Source organism: Coregonus clupeaformis, chromosome 15 (genome assembly GCF_020615455.1).
Source record: "Coregonus clupeaformis isolate EN_2021a chromosome 15, ASM2061545v1, whole genome shotgun sequence".
NCBI classification, from domain to species: Eukaryota; Metazoa; Chordata; class Actinopteri; order Salmoniformes; family Salmonidae; genus Coregonus; species Coregonus clupeaformis.
In genome coordinates, this window is record NC_059206.1 from 64339425 (window position 1) to 64360431 (window position 21007).

General features: G+C 43.1%; 2 protein-coding genes across 4 annotated transcripts in view; one reads left to right on the forward strand and one right to left on the reverse strand.

Moving 5' to 3' along the window:
* Positions 1–396: 396 nt before the first annotated feature.
* Positions 397–9230, reverse strand: saxo2 (stabilizer of axonemal microtubules 2). Of its 2 annotated transcripts, XM_041899148.2 has the most exons (8): positions 9098–9230; positions 7539–7718; positions 6838–7040; positions 4703–5064; positions 3899–4123; positions 3493–3612; positions 2729–2850; positions 397–2203 (listed from the first exon to the last, which is right to left on the reverse strand). In XM_041899148.2, the coding sequence occupies exons 1-8, from the start codon at positions 9133–9135 to the stop codon at positions 2056–2058; spliced, it is 1398 nt and encodes a 465-aa protein (XP_041755082.2). In that variant the 5' UTR covers positions 9136–9230; the 3' UTR covers positions 397–2055. The 2 variants fall into 2 exon arrangements, with proteins under 2 accessions (XP_041755082.2, XP_041755083.2); XM_041899149.2 differs by lacking the exon at positions 3493–3612.
* Positions 9231–9335: 105 nt separating this feature from the next.
* efl1 (elongation factor like GTPase 1) overlaps positions 9336–21007 on the forward strand; it is a 116409-nt gene continuing 104737 nt past the window's right edge. Inside the window, exons 1-7 of one of the 2 annotated variants that reach the window (XM_045225282.1) lie at positions 9336–9371; positions 9820–9930; positions 10080–10147; positions 10317–10401; positions 10598–10731; positions 11700–11837; positions 12107–12345. In XM_045225282.1, coding sequence (XP_045081217.1) covers positions 9840–9930; positions 10080–10147; positions 10317–10401; positions 10598–10731; positions 11700–11837; positions 12107–12345 — 755 coding nt within the window. In that variant the 5' untranslated portion in view covers positions 9336–9371; positions 9820–9839. The other variant, XM_041899147.2, reaches the window with a different exon arrangement.

Genomic DNA, 21007 nt, shown 5'->3' on the forward strand with positions numbered 1-21007 from the left:
GTAGAGATGACCAGGGGATGTTCTCTTGATAAGTTTGTGGATTGGAACATTTTCCTGTCCTGCTAAGCATTCAACATTTACTTTTGGTTGTCAAGGAAAATGTATGGAGTAAAAAATAAATTATTTTCTTTAGGAATAGAGTGAAGTAAAAGTAAAAAACTACTTAAGTAGTACTTCAAAGTATTTTTACTTAAGTACTTTACACCACTGACTGTACATGTACATACAGTGTAGGAACCGGTCTGGATGTGTGATACAGAATCCTATAAGACCATTCACATGTGTGAAGGCAAAGGGATGTCAGATTGTAGTGGAACGTCATTGACATAAGAAAACAACAATCTGAACCAAATAATTTGCAGTAGAACCTACTAGTCAGACAGTAGGGGGAAAAAGTGGTTTCAAAATGATTTATTGGATATTTGCCATAACAGTTAACATTCAATGTGTACGTACATTTTAAACACATTCATCGGAGTACAGTGCATACAGTAGTATGTATCATGTGAGATAATAATTGTCCAAAGAAATGATCACTGTTTGGAATCAACAGGCTCTGCAGTGACCGAGAGAGGTATGGGTTGCATTCCCAATAGCACTCAATCATATTCCCTACATCTGGGGTCGGAAACAGGCGGCCCGCGCGCCAAACTCTGTTCCCAAGTATTCCCACAAATAAAAAGAGAGACGTGATCGTGTCTCAATGTAATCAAGGTATGAGATGACTGTTATTTTCCAATTCAATAAATTTTTCTGCTTGCTTGTGGTCAATTTGCATTGTACAAATTTCTATAATTCTGCTCCAGCCCCCCAACCATCCGCTCGGACAGAAATCGGCCCTTGGCTGAATCTAGTTGCCTGCCCTACATAGTACACTACTGGTCCAAAGTAGTGCACTATGTAGGGGATATGGTGCCATTTGGGACGGGCCCCTAGAGATAACAGTCATATTTCTCTGTTCTCTTTTTGAATAATGGGGTCTACTCGTTTTTAGCTATTGTTTTGGTTATCCAACCAATGTGCTGCATTGTAAAATATGTCTTGTATATACTGTGTTTTTAAGTGCAATATTGTACATTGAGAGTATGTAGATTTTTTGTGGGACTTTATTTTCTTACCTTATTTAGTTGTGTTCATAACGCCTGTTTAAAAAGACTCGATATAAACCGTACAGTACATTAATAAGCACTTGCTGTTGTTGGATCACAGGTATGTTTAATACCTTTCCCTTCTGGTTTTATTCTCATGCATTTATGTTCAATCTCTAATGTTTTGTAGATACATGTCATGTGTTTTGCAGATACATGATCAAGTGCCACTCACTCAAACAAACGCATACTGACAATAATCAATGCTACTGATATTTACGACAACATATCGATAACGTTACCATAACATTGGGTGTTGACATGGATACTGTTTGTAAAATCCTATCTGGATTGAAGGAACACCATGAAGATGTTTTTGGAACAAAACTTTTAAGTGCTCTAGAAAGACAACATACTAAGACAATAAAGACAGTTTGATCACCTGATATTCTGCTTGGTAAACTCATTATTATGACACACAGAGGGAGACATTTTCCTAGTGCAAAAGCATTATATAAAACTTTTTTCCAACAATGTGCATTATAAAGATTATTTTTGTATAGCTGTTTACTAAACTCTAGTAAAAAAATCGTCCCCTTAAAATTAAATCACACTGCAAGATTATAATGACGTTTTCGGTATGTCTTTTGCACTTTGAACAATTATTTTGCAATACGAAAATGTCCCCAGAAAGTACTGCATTATGTTTGTGAATTTCAACAAATGTTTGACTGTGATGACTTTTTGCAGAATTTGGCACATGGATACACAAGGATAATTAATTGATTAATACATAAATAGTGCTTGTTTTGATTAGCCAACTATTCAATTGATCATTGATAATTACTATCAATTACTATTCAGGTAGTACCAAAATCAAATAAAAAACATAACAGACTGTTAGTTTTGCTTTAACATGCTCTTTTTAAGATAAAAAGCATGGGTCACCAAATATCATGGTCATACGTTATGATACCACAGCCACCGCCATGCCAGCAGCCATCTTGTTCCTGTCCTTAGACGGCAACTTCCTGTAGAACCTGTGTCCCCTGTCGTCGCTGTCCTCAAACACGAAGCCCGGCGGCGAGTCATAGCTGGCTGGACAAATGCTGATCCTACAACACAATATCATACCATTACCTGAATGATATACGATAAAATACCATACTATCTATAAGATGCGATACTTTATTGTCTGTTCTCGTGGAAAATCATCTTGCTGCAAGGTCAGCACATGATAATCATCCACAAATTCACAGAACTCACTAGCACTAAGTAAGCTTGAGGTTATAAAAGTGATTCAGTTGTACATCACAGTCATTCGTTTCATTCTGGCAGTAAAATAGCTTCACTGTTGTTCTTTTACATCTCAGTATAGCTTTAGTGCCTGCTGGGACGTAACGGCGGATTCCAGGAGACTCCAGACTAAATGCTTGGGGGTTAACTCTGTGTGTGTCAAATCAAATCAAAATCAAATGTTTTTTGTCACGTACACCGTTTACAGCAGATATAAATGGTGCAGCGAAATGCTTAGCGTATGTGTATGTGTGTGTGTGTGCGTGTGTGTGTCTGTCTGTCTCCTCTTGGGGGTAACTCTGTGTGTGTGTTACCTCTTGGGGGTAACTCTGTGTGTGTGTTACCTCTTGGGGGTGAACTCTGTGCTGTACATGGTGCCGCCCTCCAATGGGGCATCAGTCCTCATTGGGGCGTGAGCTGGCTTGAAGCTCACACTGGGCTGCAGCTCGTGGGGTGTAAAGTGGGCCTGGATAATAGTATACAATCGAATAGAATAGAATTTCAAACAACAGCTTATAAGAATGTGACCTAGGGCCAAAGAGAGACAGGGGCTCTGCTACACTCTTAGAAAAAAAGGTGCTATCTAGAACTTAAAAGGGTTCTTCTGCTATCCCCATAGGAGAACCCTTTGAAGAACCCTTTTTGGTTCCAGGTAGAACCATTTTGGTTCCAGGTAGAACCCTTTCCACAGAGAATTCTAAATGGAACCCAAAAGGGTTCTACCTGGAACCAAAAAAAGGGTTCTACCGGGAACCAAAAAGGGTCCTCCTATGGGGACTGCAGAAGAAGCCTTTTGGAACCCTTTTTTTCTAAAAGTGTAGATACTTGAGCAGTGTTTCAAAGAACACCCTTAACACACCCATATCTGGCCAAAACTAGTGCACTACATGGAGGCGGTACTGGGAACTGGCTGGTGATTTCAGATGGTAGGCACTATAGTATCTCCTATTGTTGTGTCCTTCCGCAGGGCACTTAGCCCCTAAAACAACTCCAGAGGTGCTACAATGTAGCTGACCCTGTGCTCCTCCCAGAATAAATGTTCTATAGGCAGGGTGTGATTTGAGATTTGCCCTGGCATGCCAGTGGAAACAGAAACGTCTTGAATGACCTTGAAGGTGGAGAGGTAGTCCATCCGTCCGGTGGCTCTCTGCATCTCCTCAGGCTTCTTGATCATGGCCTGTCTCTTGACCTCCCAAGGCTGGTAGTCATCTCTCATGGTGGTGCAGACCTGGAGGTAGTGGGGTGGGAATGTTCATTGTGATGCTACGATAAACGTACCCCAAAAAATCCCAACACACCCGGTTCTTGGACAAAATGAGTAACAAAACATTCAATCATATTCATGTGCTGTTGAAATAATATCCCAAGAATTTGACAGCATACAATTTAGTGAACAATATAACTATAATATTACATCAGAACGTCCATAGGCGATACATATAAGTACAACAACACAACCGTTCAGCGATATATCAGTCCAGTGATAATAGACTGATATATGGACCCATCCCTACCTGGAAGGGAGCTGATGACTTGTTGGGCCGATTGAAGGGCTTGGCGGAGATGAAGGGCTGGATGTTGTGTCGGACGTAGTCTGCACCAGACGTGGTGCTCATGTCCATGTGCTCTGTGGGGCTGACGTACTGCAGGCTCTTGTGCAGCTGAGGCAGGGACACGGGCCACTGCTGGAAACGCTCCTTAAACTCTGTGCTGCTCTGAAACGGAATGTCAGACGTCACCTAGGAACAGAGTAGAGTGGGATAGAGTAGAATAGTGGTTTATTGTTCACCCTGAGATGGACATTTGCCTTTGGTTTCACCTCACAAGTACAGTAACATACATCAACTCACCAGATAATCACATTGAACATAAAAACACATGGGACGTTCAAATAAATACTAGACATCTATCTTGACTCTGCACTTCATTACAGAGATTTTTTACATTTGACATTTTAGTCATTTAGCAGACGCTTTTATCCAGAGCGACTTACAGGAGCAATTAGGGTTAAGTGTCTTGCTCAAGGGCACATCAACATATTTCACCTAGTCAGCTTGTGGATTCAAACCAGCAACCTTTTGGTTACTGGCCCAACCTCTTAACCGCTACCCAGAGATATTCCACCAACCACTGGCTACTAATGACCAAATACCAGTTGACGTTATCACTGGCCCAGAAAAGATAAGCAAAGATGAGTGAGTTAGTGAGATATTAATCTGGGTTAACCCAGCACTAAAATCCTGTGTAATTTGGTCAGATGCTCGATTACGTAGTCTGTCCACGAGAGACTAGTGAGATATCATTAAACACAGCATTACCTTTCCAGGGTTAGGCTTATAGCTCTGGGGCAGCTGTCCTGGCAGGCCCTGGTAGTCTCTTCGGTTGGTGGTAAGATCTTGTAAGGGCTGGCTACTGGGTCTATAGGGCTCTGGAGCCTTCACCCAGCGCGCCTCCAGAGGGTGGGGCACATAGCACTGCTGGTTACTGGTCACGCAATCGAAGGGGGCATCGGACATTTTGGGGCTACTGGAGGGTTTGAAGCTCTCTCTGGGGGCCAGGCCTCGGGTGAGGAAGTCGTCCTGGAAGGTGGTGTGGCCGTCGAACTTGGCGTCTGGAGGGTGGTAGCTCAGGTCGGGTTTCTTCAGCTCCCGCTTGCACATCTCCCACTGTCGGAAATCCTCTGGAGGTGAAACATTAAGAATGATTTTTAAGTGTTCATTTTGGTAATAACCATAGTTTATTTATAGAGCTCATTATTGTTGTTATGATGTAATTTTAATGTATAAAAGATCCCATAGAAATTGCAGTGTATTAATTTTAAAAGCAAATATTTATTATACAGTGCCTTCGGAAAGTATTCAGACCCCTTGACTTTTTCCACATTTTGTTACGTTACAGCCTTAAATAAAACAATTTCCTCAGCAATCTACACATAATACCCCATAATGACAAAGCGAAAACTATTTTTTACAAATTAAAAAACTGTAGTATTCAGACCCTTTGCTATGAGACTCGAAATTGAGCTCAGGTGCATCCTGTTTCCATTTATCATTTACATCCTTGAGATGTTTCTACAACTTGATTGGAGTACATGTGGTAAATTAAATTGATTGGACATGATTTGGAAAGGCACACACCTGTCTATATAAGGTCCCACAGTTGACAGTGCATGTCAGAGCAAAAACCAAGCCATGAGGTCGAAGGAATTGTCCGTAGACCTCCGACACAGGATTGTGTCGTGGCACAGATCTGGGGAAGGATACCAAAACATTTCTGCAGCATTGAAGGACCCGAAGAACACAGTTGCCTCCATCATTTTTAAATGGAAGAAGTTTGGAACCACCAAGACTCTTCCTAGAGCTGGCCGCCCGGCCAAACTGAGCAATCAGGCGAGAAGGGCCTTGGTCAGGGAGGTGACCATGAACCCGATGGTCACTCTGACAGAGCTCTAGAGTTCCTCTGTGGAGATGGGAGAACCTTCCAGAAGGACAACCATCTCTGCAGCACTGCACCAATTAGGCCTTTATGGTAGAGTGGCCAGAGGGAAGCCACTCCTCAGTAAAAGGCACATGACAGCCAGCTTGGAGTTTGCCAAAAGGCACCTAAAGACTCTCAGACCATGAGAAACAAGATTTTCTGATCTGATGAAACCAAGATTGAACTATTTGGCCTGAATGCCAAGCGTCACATCTGGAGGAAACCTGGCACCATCCCTACGGTGAAGCATGGTGGAGACAGCATCATGCTCTGGGGATTTTTTTCAGTGGCAGGGACTGGGAGACTAGTCAGGATGGAGGGAAAGATGAACGGAGCAAAGTACTGAGAGATCCTTGATGAAAACCTGCTCCAGAGCGCTCAGGACCTCAGACTGGGACGAAGGTTCACCTTCCAACAGGACAACGACTCTAAGCACACAGCCAAGACAACGCAGGAGTGGCTTCGGGACAAGTCTCTGAATGTCCTTGAGTGGCCCAGCCAGAGCCCGGACTTGAACCTGATCGAACATCTCTGGAGAGACCTGAAAATAGCTGTGCAGCGACGCTCCCCATCCAACCTGATAGAGCTTGAGAGGATCTGCAGAGAAGATTGGGAGAAACTCCCCAAATACAGGTGGCTGTAATCGCTGCCAAAAGTGCTTCAACCAAGTATTGAGTAAAGGGTCTGGATACTTATGTAAATGTGATATTTTTGTTTTTTTTAAATAAATTAGCAATTACCATTTTTGCTTTGTCATTATGGGGTATTGTGTGTAGATTGATGAGGGAAATTTTTTTTTTAATCAATTTTTGAATAAGGCTGTAACCTAACAAAATGTGAAAAAAGTCAAGAGGTCTGAATACTTTCCGAAGGCACTGTATATTACTAAAATAAGGGTCACTGTGCGGTCCCACTTGTAGAAATGTGTAATGTGTAATATGTGTGGTATGTCATCAAACAACGCAGAATAGCTCACCTTTGTAAGTAGGCACTGTATCCATTTTGTGCCCTGTTGCACGTACCCTCTCCCTGGGTCTGGAAGGGGCGAAGGGGTGGACCTCATAAAGGGTGTAGTCTTGTTTGTAGGTGGTCCCCAGATCTATGTCTCCAGGTTTGGGTTTGTACTCCGCCTGCTGTTTCCCCGGTCGTCGAGTCACCTCGTAGGGAATAAAGTCAGTCCTATGGGGAGAGCGAGAGAGCGAGAGAGCGAGAGAGCGAGAGAGCGAGAGAGAGAGAGAGAGAGAGAGAGAGAGAGAGAGAGAGAGAGAAACACCAGTCTTTTTAATTCATTTGGTATTGAGACCTTTGTGGATAACTCCTGATTAATATAGTTAGTGATATCTACATAAGAGATTGACCGTGGAATATGGAATCGGCGCGACTTTTAGAGACCACTTAAAAGGTATATTTTCCAAAATCCCCTCAAAACCTCACGGCTTGCATGAGGGGTGTGTGTGTGTGTGGTGTGTGTGTGTGTGTGTGCCTCAAAGGGCTTTGCATTAAATGAGAGTGGTTGAAGAGCAGAAGATTGACACAATCTCAAATAGCACCTTATTCCCTTACTTTTGGTAGTACACTACTTTTGTCCCCTGGCCTATGTGGCATTCCTGGCCAAAAGTAGTGTACTTTAAAGGGATTCATGTTTCATTAGGGTGTGATCCCTGTCAAAGTGTTTACTTGAATGTAGTAGTTCCATCCATTCTCCCCTGGTCACCGTGGTTAACAGGCTTGGGTTTCAGGCTCTGGGGCGGGTTGTATCCTCCATAGGCGGGGTACTTCTCTGTGTACTCTGTCAGGACACATGTCTTATTGGGCTTTCCATACAGAGCTGTGGGCCGGTGGGGGCAGCGGTGGCGTCTAGACAGAGGGCAAAGTTCAAAACTTTATTTTACTGAAAGTGCTCTATCTTGAAATCTTGACTGCTGTGCTGACATGCATTAACAGTGGAATAATTACCATAATACTAATAGAGTGTAGTATTCATTTACAATGACATGATGGTGACTGGCAGTAAGTTAGGCTAGTTATGTGGCATGCCACCCTACACTTAGAAAGAGCATCCTCTGAATGAAGGAACAGACAAGTCATCTTAACTCCTTCAGGTGCAGAATGGAAACCAGCAGGCTGGGTGTGAGCAATTATCTAACTGGTTATCCAATGCAATGAATGTGTACTGACTGAGCTCAGTGTGAATTCTTTAAAAGAATGCCCGACTTGTATTTCATCTTAGATTAACAGACATCTAACTCAATATGATGTATCAGCCATGCATTTCTACTGTATCTATGGTGACATACCAGGCACAGTAGCATAATTAATTAACATGGTCAGAATCAGAATCAGAAAAAATAATATTGCATTCACTGACCTATGTGAAAGGCTTATGAAAACATTGTACAACAATCACATGATCATAAAAAAAAACGGAACTTGAATAAACTGACAACTGTAATCAATAGAACACCAATGTCGGAAATCGTGGGCTACATTTTTACAATGACTGCTGTGGATTTCGCATAGGCTCAAATCGTTTCAGGGCAATAAGAAATGCACTAGTTTCTATGTAACCATGGGCATTGTCTTTACTCAGGACAGGGAGTGTCTGTGTGCAAGTGACATAGCTAGCTACAGATAGGCCTACAGATCTAAATAAAGCCAGACAAGTCTCCTTGTATTGGTGAAATGACAAATGTAGCTAGACTATGCAAAAAAGCAAATCGTAGCTATGTTCGCACCTACGTAGCTAGGATACTTTTTATTCCGTTAGTCATTAGTGCAACTAGATTTTTCTGCGCAAGATATGTTTTTCCATGCCTTGGCATTGGACAACTTGGCAAAATGGCAAAAGTGTCTATTTGTTTTGTCGCTGAATAGTCCTATTATTGTGACAGTAAATTTGTGACGCTTTACAATGCCATATGGGTCATTCTAAGAACCTCAGAATTTCTAGTTTTGTAGCTAGAGGAATGCCGAATGGATTGGACAGAGTTTTTACAACAGTGATTTATAATGAATGTCAGTGGATAATATAAATACAGCATAATATAAATACAGTATTTGCCATTTTAATGTCAACTCCATGCACTACTTGGCATAGGGGTGTCAATTCATGGGTTAGTCAACCCTACATCAACGCATGAGAATAACTTATTTACACACAAACTTGTGTAAACACTGGCAATCTCATGAATATTATCATACATGTTTACTATAATAAATCAAGACATCCTCCTTACCCACAGCTGCAGATCTCACATATGCATAGCCGTTTCATCTCTTTGAGGGGGCGAGTGCTGTTCGTGTCTCTTTCCCCTGCAATCCCACAAACACCGCCCGACAGCTCCGTCCTTAATATGCCTCAGTGGACAGCTCGCGCTAAAGTTTGCAGTTCTGTTTCTATGGAAGCAACACGTTACCCCAGCAACTGCTGAGCTTCCTAGTAACGACGTAACGTACTACGTCATTTACACAGCGGCGTCAATGTTTTACGTATTGTTCCGGCCAAACAACGTGAGTGAGTTGTGTGCGTCCACGTTTGTGTTTTATGTGACTTTTGTCGCATAATATTGAGATTTCTTATATGATATGGTGATTTATTTTAGGTAATGAATCATATGTATAGTAATATAGTACTTTGTATAGTTATATACTACTTTGTATAGCACGCTAATATTGGTGTCCACGTTTCTTTTAGCTGAGTGCAGCATATTGTAAAAGACTAACGTTAGAGGTTGCAGGTACATAGCACGCACCTTTTGTATTGCTGTCATTCAGAATGGTGGTGTGTTGCTGTCTTACTAACTAACTTTGCTGTGTTGACAGCACTGGCACTGACCAGATAGGTAGCTAACTGACGTTAGTTATCAGTATTTATAGCAGTAGCTAGCTAGCTAGCTAGGTAATAGTTACAGTACTAGAGGATATCTCCAAACGTTTGTTTCCTCGCCTGATGTATTAGCTAGTCCAAAGCAGTCAAACATGGGACACACAAGTTTGGATAAGATCAAAGCACTACAGAAGAATCCTGCCAACGTCAGGAACCTGTGCATTCTGGCACACGTGGACCATGGTAGGTTCCATTGACTACAGTTTATTGACCTGATTATTGAAAATGTTGCACGAGATAATACTGTACAGGGCCATGATGACAGTTGTTGTTTGCATGCATGACCATTTGTAGTGACACTCCATTCATATCCACCACAATCTATTTTGCAGGCAAAACAACTCTGGCAGATAGCTTGGTGGCGAGCAATGGCATTATATCAAGTCGCTTAGCCGGAAAGGTTAGTATGACTTGATCTCAATCATCTGTGGTGGGATTATCCTTGTCATACTACTGTAGCCAGACTTTGTTATTTTGCCCTCTTGCTAATCTATTTCTGTGTCCCTGACCTATACATTGATCATGTATACATCTGTGTTCTGATATTGTTGATGTTGTTTATGTCTTAGCTGAGGTACCTGGACAGCCGGGAGGATGAGCAGATCCGAGGGATCACGATGAAGTCCAGCGCTATCTCACTGCACTATGCTGCTGGTAAGACACCACAGTAGGAACATGTTGACTTGGATACGTTGAGTCCTGTTGAGAGGTGGACTACTTGTGTGTAATGTCTCCGTCTAATTGACCCTTGAGTGTGTATGTGCCTGTCTGTCTGTCTGTCTGTCTGTCTGTCTGTCTGTCTGTCTGTCTGTCTGTCTGTCTTGTGCTTATGTGTATGTGTTTGTCTCAGGGGAGAAGGACTACCTGATAAACTTGATTGACTCGCCGGGCCATGTGGACTTCTCGTCTGAGGTGTCCACCGCCGTCAGACTATGTGACGGGGCCATTGTCATCGTAGATGCTGTGGAGGGAGTTTGTCCACAGGTAAGGCAATTACAGGCAGTGACTGTGTCCCAAATGGCACCCTATGCCCTTTCTAGGGCCCTGGTCAAAAATAGTGCACTATATAGTGAATAGGGTGGGATTTTGGACACATAACGTACTTAGGTTATAGCCTAACCACGTGTTCTCCACTGGTTCTGCGTTAAACAATGTTACATTAAATGGTTTAATGGAATGGGGCACCCAGCCCATCCACACTTTATCATTCAGGGTTTTTTCTGTTTGCATTTTTAAGCCAATTTCCTGCAATTCTACAAATTTGTCCATGGAGCTGAGATAAACTTTTGTCGTTTTAAAGCTAATTTCCTGCAATTCTACACATTTTGCCATGGAGCTAAGAGAAAATGTGGCAGTTTTAAAGTTCATTTCCTGAGATTCTACATATTCTACCATGGAGCTGAGTGAAAATGTTGCAGTTTTAAAGCTAATTCCCTGCAATTCTATGCATTTTGCCATGTTTTTCAATACTGCTAAAAGAAAATTCTCCCTGACTGTCTAGCTTTTATTTTGGTGGTTGCTAGTTCTCAAAGATTATATTATTTAAAAAAAGATATAAGTCCATTATGTTTTTTCCAACTTTATATCTGGTTTTAGACGTTTAAGTTTACACTTAAAGCGTTTTTCCATCCCGAAAATGTATTTTAAAAAATATACGCGTAGGCGGCCAGTCCAAGGATTTCAGTGGCAGAAAAATCCCTGTCATTGTTTTGGAATGTAATATTAAATCATATTTGTGGCTCTACTTTCTCAACTTCATGGCATTTTTGTTTTGTCTTTGTTGGCGTGAGACTACTCAGTGTATCAGTGTTGTGATGATGTTTCTCTGGTGTGTGTGTGTGTGTCTCTGTGTGTCCGGGTCTCTGTGTGTGTGTGTGTGTCCATTTGTGTGTGTGTATCTGTGTGTGTGTGTGTGTCCGTCCGTGTTTGTTTGTTTGTCTATCCATCTGTAGACCCAAGCAGTGCTGCGTCAGGCGTGGCTGGAGAACATCAGGCCTGTGCTGGTGATCAACAAGATTGACCGGCTCATCTTGGAGCTGAAGCTCACCTCTCAGGAAGCCTACACACACCTGCAGAAGATTCTAGAACAGGTGAGTCCCTCACCTCTAAAGACAAGTGTTATTAGTATAAAAAAAACGTGAGACAGAATCTGTATACCTGCCATATAGGTAGTACACAACTAATTGCCCTTGAGGGGTAAGATTAATTCAACTGAACTGAAACGAACTGAACTGAATTGAATGTACTCTGTTTTCGGTTAAGGAATCGGTTATAACAGAAATGTTCTGGAACGTGTATGATTCTTATAATAGAGAAGTGGACTATATTCTAACATAAAGTCACTTTTCCCTCCTCACAGGTGAATGCAGTGACAGGCTCTCTGTTTACCTCCAAAGTGCTGGAGGACCGTGCGGTGAAAGAGGAACGGGCGGAGGAAGATAAGGAGGAGGGGGACGTCAAGCCTGCTGAGTGTCTCGGGTCAGAGCAGGTATACGACTGGAGCGCCGGCCTGGAGGATTCGGACGACTCCCAGCTCTACTTCTCTCCAGACCAGGGGAATGTGGTCTTCGCCAGTGCCATAGACGGATGGGGCTTCAGGTGGGTCCTGGGTTATATGCATTAGTACACACCGTAGCCAAACGTTTTGCAACGGAGAACAAAAACAAGCATTTCTTATTGGACATGTTCAGTTTAGGAGGTAGTCTCTCCCCTTTTGGGCCTGTTTGCTCCTGTTTGGTTCCTAGTGAAAAGGACCCTGGGCTGGCTGCCGGTCCTCTGTTAAGGTCTTGTGCGTCTGTAGCCTGGGGTCTGTTCAGAAGGGCACACCGTAGCAAAACGTTTTGAATCGGAAAACAACAATAATATTTTCTTATTGGACAATTTCCTCACTGTTTCATCCCATTGCAAAGAGTGGTTTCCCTATTGGAAATTAACCTGGTTAGAAAATCAATCCCCAGTCCCAACCTTTCACTTGACACTTCCTAATGCTGCTTCTTAGATCCTAATGAATTATATAGTAAGCAAAAGTGGCTTGCGAAAATATTCAACCCCCTTGGCATTTTTCCTATTTTGTTGCCTTACAACCTGGAATTAAAATGGATTTTTGGGGGGTTTGTATCATTTGATTTACACTACATGCCTACCACTTTGAAGATGCAAAATATGTTTTATTGTCAAACAAACAAGAAATAAGACAAAAAAACAGAACTTGAGCGTACAAAACTATTCACCCCCCCAAAGTCAATACTTTGTAGAGCCACCTTTTGCAGCAATTACAGCTGCAAGTCTCTTGGGGTATGTCTCTATAAGCTTGCCACATCTAGCCACTGGGACTTTTGGCCATTCTTCAAGACAAAACTGCTCCAGCTCCTTCAAGTTGGATGGGTTCCGCTGGTGTACAGCAATTTTTAAGTCATACCACATATTCTCAATTGGATTGAGGTCTGGGCTTTGACTAGGCCATTCCAAGACATTTAAAGGTTTCCCCTTAAACCAATCAAGTGTTGCTTTAGCAGTATGCTTAAGGTCATTGTCCTGCTGGAAGGTGAACCTCCGTCCCGGTCTCAAATCTCTGGAAGACTGAAACAGGTTTCCCTCAAGAATTTCCCTGAATTTAGCGCCATCCATCATTCCTTCAATTCTGACCAGTTTCCCAGTCTCTGCCGATGAAAAACATCCCCACAGCATGATGCTGCCACCACCATGCTTCACTGTTGGGATGGTGTTCTCGGGGTGATGAGAGGTGTTGGGTTTGCGCCAGACATAGCGTTTTCCTTGATGGCCAAAAAGCTCAATTTTAGTCTCATCTGACCAGAGTACCTTCTTCCATATGTTTGGGGAGTCTCCCACATGCCTTTTGGCGAACTCCAAACGTGTTTGCTATATATTTTTCTTTAAGCAATGGCTTATTTCTGGCCACTCTTCCGTAAAGCCCAGCTCCGTGGAGTGTACGGCTTAAAGTGGTCCAATGGACAGATACTCTAATCTCCGCTGTGGAGCTTTGCAGCTCCTTCAGGGTTATCTTTGGTCTCTTTGTTGCCTCTCTGATTAATGCCCTCCTTGCCTGGTCCTTGAGTTTTGTTGGGTGGCCCTCTCTTGGCAGGTTTGTTGTGGTGCCATATTCTTTCTATTTTTTAATTTAATTTTAATTTAATTTTTAATTTTATTTTATTTCACCTTTATTTAACCAGGTAAACCAGTTGAGAACAAGTTCTCATTTACAACTGCGACCTGGCCAAGATAAAGCAAAGCAGTGCGATAAAAACAACAACACAGAGTTACATATGGGGTAAAACAAAACAAAGTCAAAAATACAACAGAAATACATATAATATACAGTGTGCAAATGTAGCAAGTTATGGAGGTAAGGCAATAAAATAGGCTATAGTGCAAAATAATTACAATTAGTATTAACACTGGAATGATAGATGTGCAAGAGATGATGTGCAAATAGAGATACTGGGGTACAAATGAGCAAAATAAATAACAATATAGGGATGAGGTAGTTGGGCGGGCTAATTTCAGATGGGCTGTGTACAGGTGCAGTGATCGGTAAGGTGCTCTGACAACTGATGCTTAAAGTTAGTGAGGGAGATAAGTGTCTCCAGCTTCAGAGATTTTTGCAATTTGTTCCAGTCATTGGCAGCAGAGAACTGGAAGGAATTGCGGCCAAAGGAGGTGTTGGCTTTGGGGATGACCAGTGAGATATACCCGCTGGAGCGCAGACTACGGGTGGGTGTTGCTATGGTGACCAATGAGCTAAGATAAGGCGGGGATTTGCCTAGCAGTGATTTATAGATGGCCTGGAGCCAGTGGGTTTGGCGACTAATATGTAGTGAGGACCAGCCAACAAGAGCGTACAGGTCACAGTGGTGGGTATTATATGGGGCTTTGGAGACAAAATGGATGGCACTGTGATAGACTACATCCAATTTGCTGAGTAGAGTGTTGGAGGCTATTTTGTAAATGACATCGCCGAAGTCAAGGATCGGTAGGATAGTCAGTTTTACGAGGGCATGTTTGGCAGCATGAGTGAAGGAGGCTTTGTTGCGAAATAGGAAACCGATTCTAGATTTAACTTTGGATTGGAGATTCTTAATGTGAGTCTGGAAGGAGAGTTTACAGTCTAACCAGACACCTAGATATTTGTAGTTGTCCACATACTCTAGGTCAGACCCGTCGAGAGTAGTGATTCTAGTCGGTTGGGCGGGTGCAAGCAGCGTTCGGTTGAAGAGCATGCATTTAGTTTTACTAGTGTTTAAGAGCAGTTGGAGGCTACTGAAGGAGTGTTGTATGGAATTGAAGCTCGTTTGGAGGTTTGTTAACACAGTGTCCAATGAAGGGCCAGATGTATACAAAATGGTGTCGTCTGCGTAGAGGTGGATCTGAGAGTCACCAGCAGCAAGAGCGACGTCATTGATATACACAGAGAAAAGAGTCGGCCCAAGAATTGAACCCTGTGGCACCCCCATAGAGACTGCCATAGGTCCAGACAACAGGCCCTCCGATTTGACACATTGAACTCTATCTGAGAAGTAGTTAGTGAACCAGGCGAGGCAGTCATTTGAGAAACCAAGGCTATTTAGTCTGCCAATAAGAATGCGGTGGTTGACAGAGTCGAAAGCCTTGGCCAGGTCGATGAAGACGGCTGCACAGTACTGTCTATTATCGATCGCGGTTATAATATCATTTAGGACCTTGAGCGTGGCTGAAGTGCACCCATGACCAGCTCGGAAACCGGATTGCATAGCGGAGAAGGTACGGTGGGATTCGAAATCGTCGGTGATCTGTTTGTTGACTTGGCTTTCAAAAACTTTTGAAAGGCAAGGCAGGATGGATATGGGTCTGTAACAGTTTGGATCTAGAGTGTCACCCCCTTTGAAGAGGGGGATGACCGCGGCAGCTTTCCAATCTCTGGGGATCTCAGACGTTACGAAAGAGAGGTTGAACAGGCTAGTAATAGGGGTTGCGACAATTTCGGCGGCTAGTTTTAGAAAGAAAGGGTCCAGATTGTCTAGCCCAGATGATTTGTAGGGGTCCAGATTTTGCAGCTCTTTTAGAACATCAGCTGTCTGGATTTGTGTGAAGGAGAAGCGGGGGGGGCATGGGCAAGTTGCAGCGGAGGGTGCAGAGCTGGTGGCCGGGGTAGTGGTAGCCAAGTGGAAAGCATGGCCAGCCGTAGCAAAATGCTTGTTGAAGTTCTCGATTATTGTAGATTTATCGGTGGTGATAGTGTTTCCTAGCCTCAGTGCAGTGGGCAGCTGGGAGGAAGTGCTCTTATTTTCCATGGACTTTACAGTGTCCCAAAACTTTTTGGAGTTAGTGCTACAGGATGCAAATTTCTGTTTGAAAAAGTTAGCCTTTGCTTTCCTAACTATATTGGTTCCTAACTTCCCTGAAAAGTTGCATATCTCGGGGGCTATTTGATGCTAATGCAGTACGCCACAGGATGTTTTTGTGCTGGTCAAGGGCAGTCAAGTCTGAGGAGAACCAGGGGCTATATCTGTTCTTAGTTCTGTATTTTTTGAATGGGGCATGTCTATTTAAGATTGAGAGGAAATTACTTTTAAAGAACAACCAGGCATCCTCTACTGACGGAATTAGATCTATATCCATCCAGGATACCTGGGCCAGGTCAATTAGGAAGGCCTGCTCGCTGAAGTGTTTTTGGGAGCGTTTGACAGTGATGAGGGGTGGTCGTTTGACCACGGACCCGTTACGGACGCAGGCAATAAGGCAGTGATCGCTGAGATCCTGGTTGAAGACAGCGGAGGTGTATTTAGAGGGTAAGTTAGTCAGGATGATATCTATGAGGGTACCCATGTTTACGGATTTAGGGTTGTACCTGGTAGGTTCGTTGATAATTTGTGTGAGATTGAGGGCATCTAGTTTAGATTGTAGGATGGCTGGGGTGTTAAGCATATCCCAATTTAGGTCACCAAGCAGTACGAACTCTGAGGATAGATGGGGGCAATCAATTCACATATGGTGTCCAGGGCACAGCTGGGGGGCTGAGGGGGGTCTGTAGCAAGCGGCAACAGTGAGAGATTTATTTCTGGAAAGGTGGATTTTTAGAAGTAGAAGCTCAAACTGTTTGGGCACAGACCTGGATAGTATGATGGAGCTCTGCAGGCTATCTCTACAGTAGATTGCAACTCCACCCCCTTTGGCAGTTCTATCTAGACGGAAAATGTTATAGTTGGGGATGGACATTTCAGAATTTTTGGTGGCCTTCCTAAGCCAGGATTCAGACACTGCTAGAACATCAGGGTTGGCGGAGTGTGCTAACGCAGTGAATAACTCAAACTTAGGAAGGAGGCTTCTGATATTTATGTGCAGAAAACCAAGACTTTTACGGTTACAGAAGTCAACAAATGATAGCTCCTGGGGAGTAGGAGTGATACTGGGGGCTGCAGGGCCTGGGTTAGCCTCTACATCACCAGAGGAACAGAGGAGGACTAGAATAAGGATACGACTAAAGGCTTTAAGAACTGGTCTTCTAGTGCGTTGGGTACATAGAATAAAGGGGGCAGTTCTCCGGGCGTTGTAGAAAAGATTCAGGGCATTATGTACAGAAAAGGATATGAGTACAGTTCAGGTAACCCTAAGCGTTGGGTAACAATGAAAGAGATAGCGTCATTGGAGGCATCGATTGAGCCGGTCTTGGCGTGTATGGGGGGTGGAACAAAGGAACTATATGAGGCAGTTTGAGAGGGACTAGGGGTTCTACAGTGAAATTGTATAATAAGAACTAACCCAAACAGCAATAGGCAAGGCATAATTGACATGGGAGAGAGGCATAAAGCAGTCACAGGTGTTATTAGAGAGAGCTAAGACACAACTGGAAATAGCGATAACGTTTGGGCTAAGACTAAACAGAATAAACAGGACAGGGTACCGTGTAAAGGAACAGTCCAGCAGGCATCAGCTGTGCAGCTGAGTGATCATAAGGTCCAGTGAACAGCAATATGTGAGTCCGAGAGCAGTTCAAATTGGTGCTTCAGCACAGCTAGCAGGGAGCACAGTTGTAGTTTGCGTGTGCTAGCGGGCCGGGGCTGGCAGATGGATCTTCGTGGTCGTCGCAACGGGAAGCCTGTTGAAACCACATCAGACTATTTCGTCGGCAAACCAGTCGTGTTGGATCGGCGGGGCTCAGTGTCAACACTAGGAGGTCCCGTCCGGTTGACAGAGAGGTAGATAGCCGGGAGAATGGGCCTGAGGCTAGCTCAAGGCTAACTGGTGCTTGCTATAGGGCAATGGTAATCAACCAACAACAGGTTGCAGCTAGCTAGCTGGTTGTGATGATCCGGCGCTAGGGTCCAGTGATTCCGGCAGAAAGTCCAATAAGCTCTGGGTCGATAGCACGCTGGGTCGATAGCACGCTGTGCAGACTGGCCGACGAATTGTCCAGGCTAGAGCTAGAGCTGGCTGGTGGATAGTGTAGGCCACGGACAGTGGTGAAGACGCTAACGGTAACTAATAGCAGGTAGCCATTCAGATTGCGGCTACACTCGTTTCAGCTTAAGGTTCTTGATGAAAGTTATAAAGAAATAATAGAATCCTTTCCACGTTGGGTGAGGCGGGTTGCAGGAAAGTATATTTAGTTAAAGAATGAAAGTAAAAATTGAGATAACGGGATATTTACACAGGACGATGAAATAAAAGCGACCGCACTGCTACGCCATCTTGGAATAATGGATTTAATGGTGCTCCGTGGGTTGTTAAAAGTTTTGGATATTTTTTTATAACCAAACCCTGATCTGTACTTCTCCACAACTTTGTCCCTGACCTGTTTGGAGAGCTCCTTGGTCTTCATGGTGCCGCTTGCTTGGTGGTGCCCCTTGCTTAGTGGTGTTGCAGACTCTGGGGCCTTTCAGAACAGGTGTATATACAGTGGGGAAAATAAGTATTTAGTCAGCCACCAATTGTGCAAGTTCTCCCACTTAAAAAGATGAGAGGCCTGTAATTTTCATCATAGGTACACGTCAACTATGACAGACAAAATGAGAGAAAAAAAATCCAGAAAATCACATTGTAGGATTTTAAATACATTTATTTGCAAATTATGGTGGAAAATAAGTATTTGGTCAATAACAAAAGTTTCTCAATACTTTGTTATATACCCTTTGTTGGCAATGACACAGGTCAAACGTTTTCTGTAAGTATTCACAAGGTTTTCACACACTGTTGCTGGTATTTTGGCCCATTCCTCCATGCAGATCTCCTCTAGAGCAGTGATGTTTTGGGGCTGTCGCTGGGCAACACGGACTTTCAACTCCCTCCAAAGATTTTCTATGAGGTTGAGATCTGGAGACTGGCTAGGCCACTCCAGGACCTTGAAATGCTTCTTAAGAAGCCACTCCTTCGTTGCCCGGGCGGTGTGTTTGGGATCATTGTCATGCTGAAAGACCCAGCCACGTTTCATCTTCAATGCCCTTGCTGATGGAAGGAGGTTTTCACTCAAAATCTCATGATACATGGCCCCATTCATTCTTTCCTTTACACGGATCAGTCGTCCTGGTCCCTTTGCAGAAAAACAGCCCCAAAGCATGATGTTTCCACCCCCATGCTTCACAGTAGGTATGGTGTTCTTTGGATGCAACTCAGCATTCTTTGTCCTCCAAACACGACAAGTTGAGTTTTTACCAAAAAGTTCTATTTTGGTTTCATCTGACCACATGACATTCTCCCAATCCTCTTCTGGATCATCCAAATGCACTCTAGCAAACGTCAGACGGGCCTGGACATGTACTGGCTTAAGCAGGGGGACACGTCTCGCACTGCAGGATTTGAGTCCCTGGCGGCGTAGTGTGTTACTGATGGTAGGCTTTGTTACTTTGGTCCCAGCTCTCTGCAAGTCATTCACTAGGTCCCCCTGTGTGGTTCTGGGATTTTTGCTCACCGTTCTTGTGATCATTTGGACCCCACGGGGTGAGATCTTGCGTGGAGCCCCAGATTGAGGGAGATTATCAGTGGTCTTGTATGTCTTCCATTTCCTAATAATTGCTCCCACAGTTGATTTCTTCAAACCAAGCTGCTTACCTATTGCAGATTCAGTCTTCCCAGCCTGGTGCAGGTCTACAATTTTGTTTCTGGAGTCCTTTGACAGCTCTTTGGTCTTGGCCATAGTGGAGTTTGGAGTGTGACTGTTTGAGGTTGTGGACAGGTGTCTTTTATACTGATAACAAGTTCAAACAGGTGCCATTAATACAGGTAACGAGTGGAGGACAGAGGAGCCTCTTAAAGAAGAAGTTACAGGTCTGTGAGAGCCAGAAATCTTGCTTGTTTGTAGGTGACCAAATACTTATTTTCCACCATAATTTGCAAATAAATTCATTAAAAATCCTACAATGTGATTTTCTGGATTTTTTTCCCACAATTTGTCTGTCATAGTTGACGTGTACCTATGATGAAAATTACAGGCCTCTCTCATCTTTTTAAGTGGGAGAACTTGCACAATTGGTGGCTGACTAAATACTTTTTTTCCCCACTGTATACTGAGATCATGTGACGCTTAGATTGCACACAGGTGGACTTTATTTAACTAATTATGTGACTTCTGAAGGTAATTGGTTGCACCAGATCTTATTTAGGGGCTTCATAGCAAAGGGGGTGAATACATATGCACGCACCACTTTTCCGTTATTTATTTTTTTGAATTTTTTGAAACAAGTAATTTTTTTCATTTCACTTTAAATTACAGGTTGGAATGCAACAAAATAGGAAAAACCCCAAGGGGGATGAATACTTTTGCAAGGCACTGTAGTGTAAACTCCTATTAGACTAGTAGAGGACAGAACTACTTACACCTAATACCTCATATTTCAGAAATACAGTGCATTCGGAAAGTATTCAGACCCCTTGACTTTTTCCACATTTTGTTACGTTACAGCCTTAAATAAAACAATTTCCTCAGCAATCTACACACGATACCCTATAATGACAAAGCGAAAACATTTCTTTTTTTTTACAAAAAAAACGGAAATACCTTATTTACATAAGTATTCAGACCCTTTGCTATGTGACTTGAAATTGAGCTCAGGTGCATCCTGTTTCCATTTATCATCCTTGAGATGCTTCTACAACTTGATTGGAGTCCACCTGTGGTAAATTCAATTGATTGGACATGATTTGGAAAGGCACACACCTGTCTATATAGAACCTTCCAGAAGAACAAAAATAATTTAATCAATTTTAGAATAAGGCTGTAACCTAACAAAATGTGGAAAAAGTCAAGGTGTCTGAATACTTTCCGAATGCA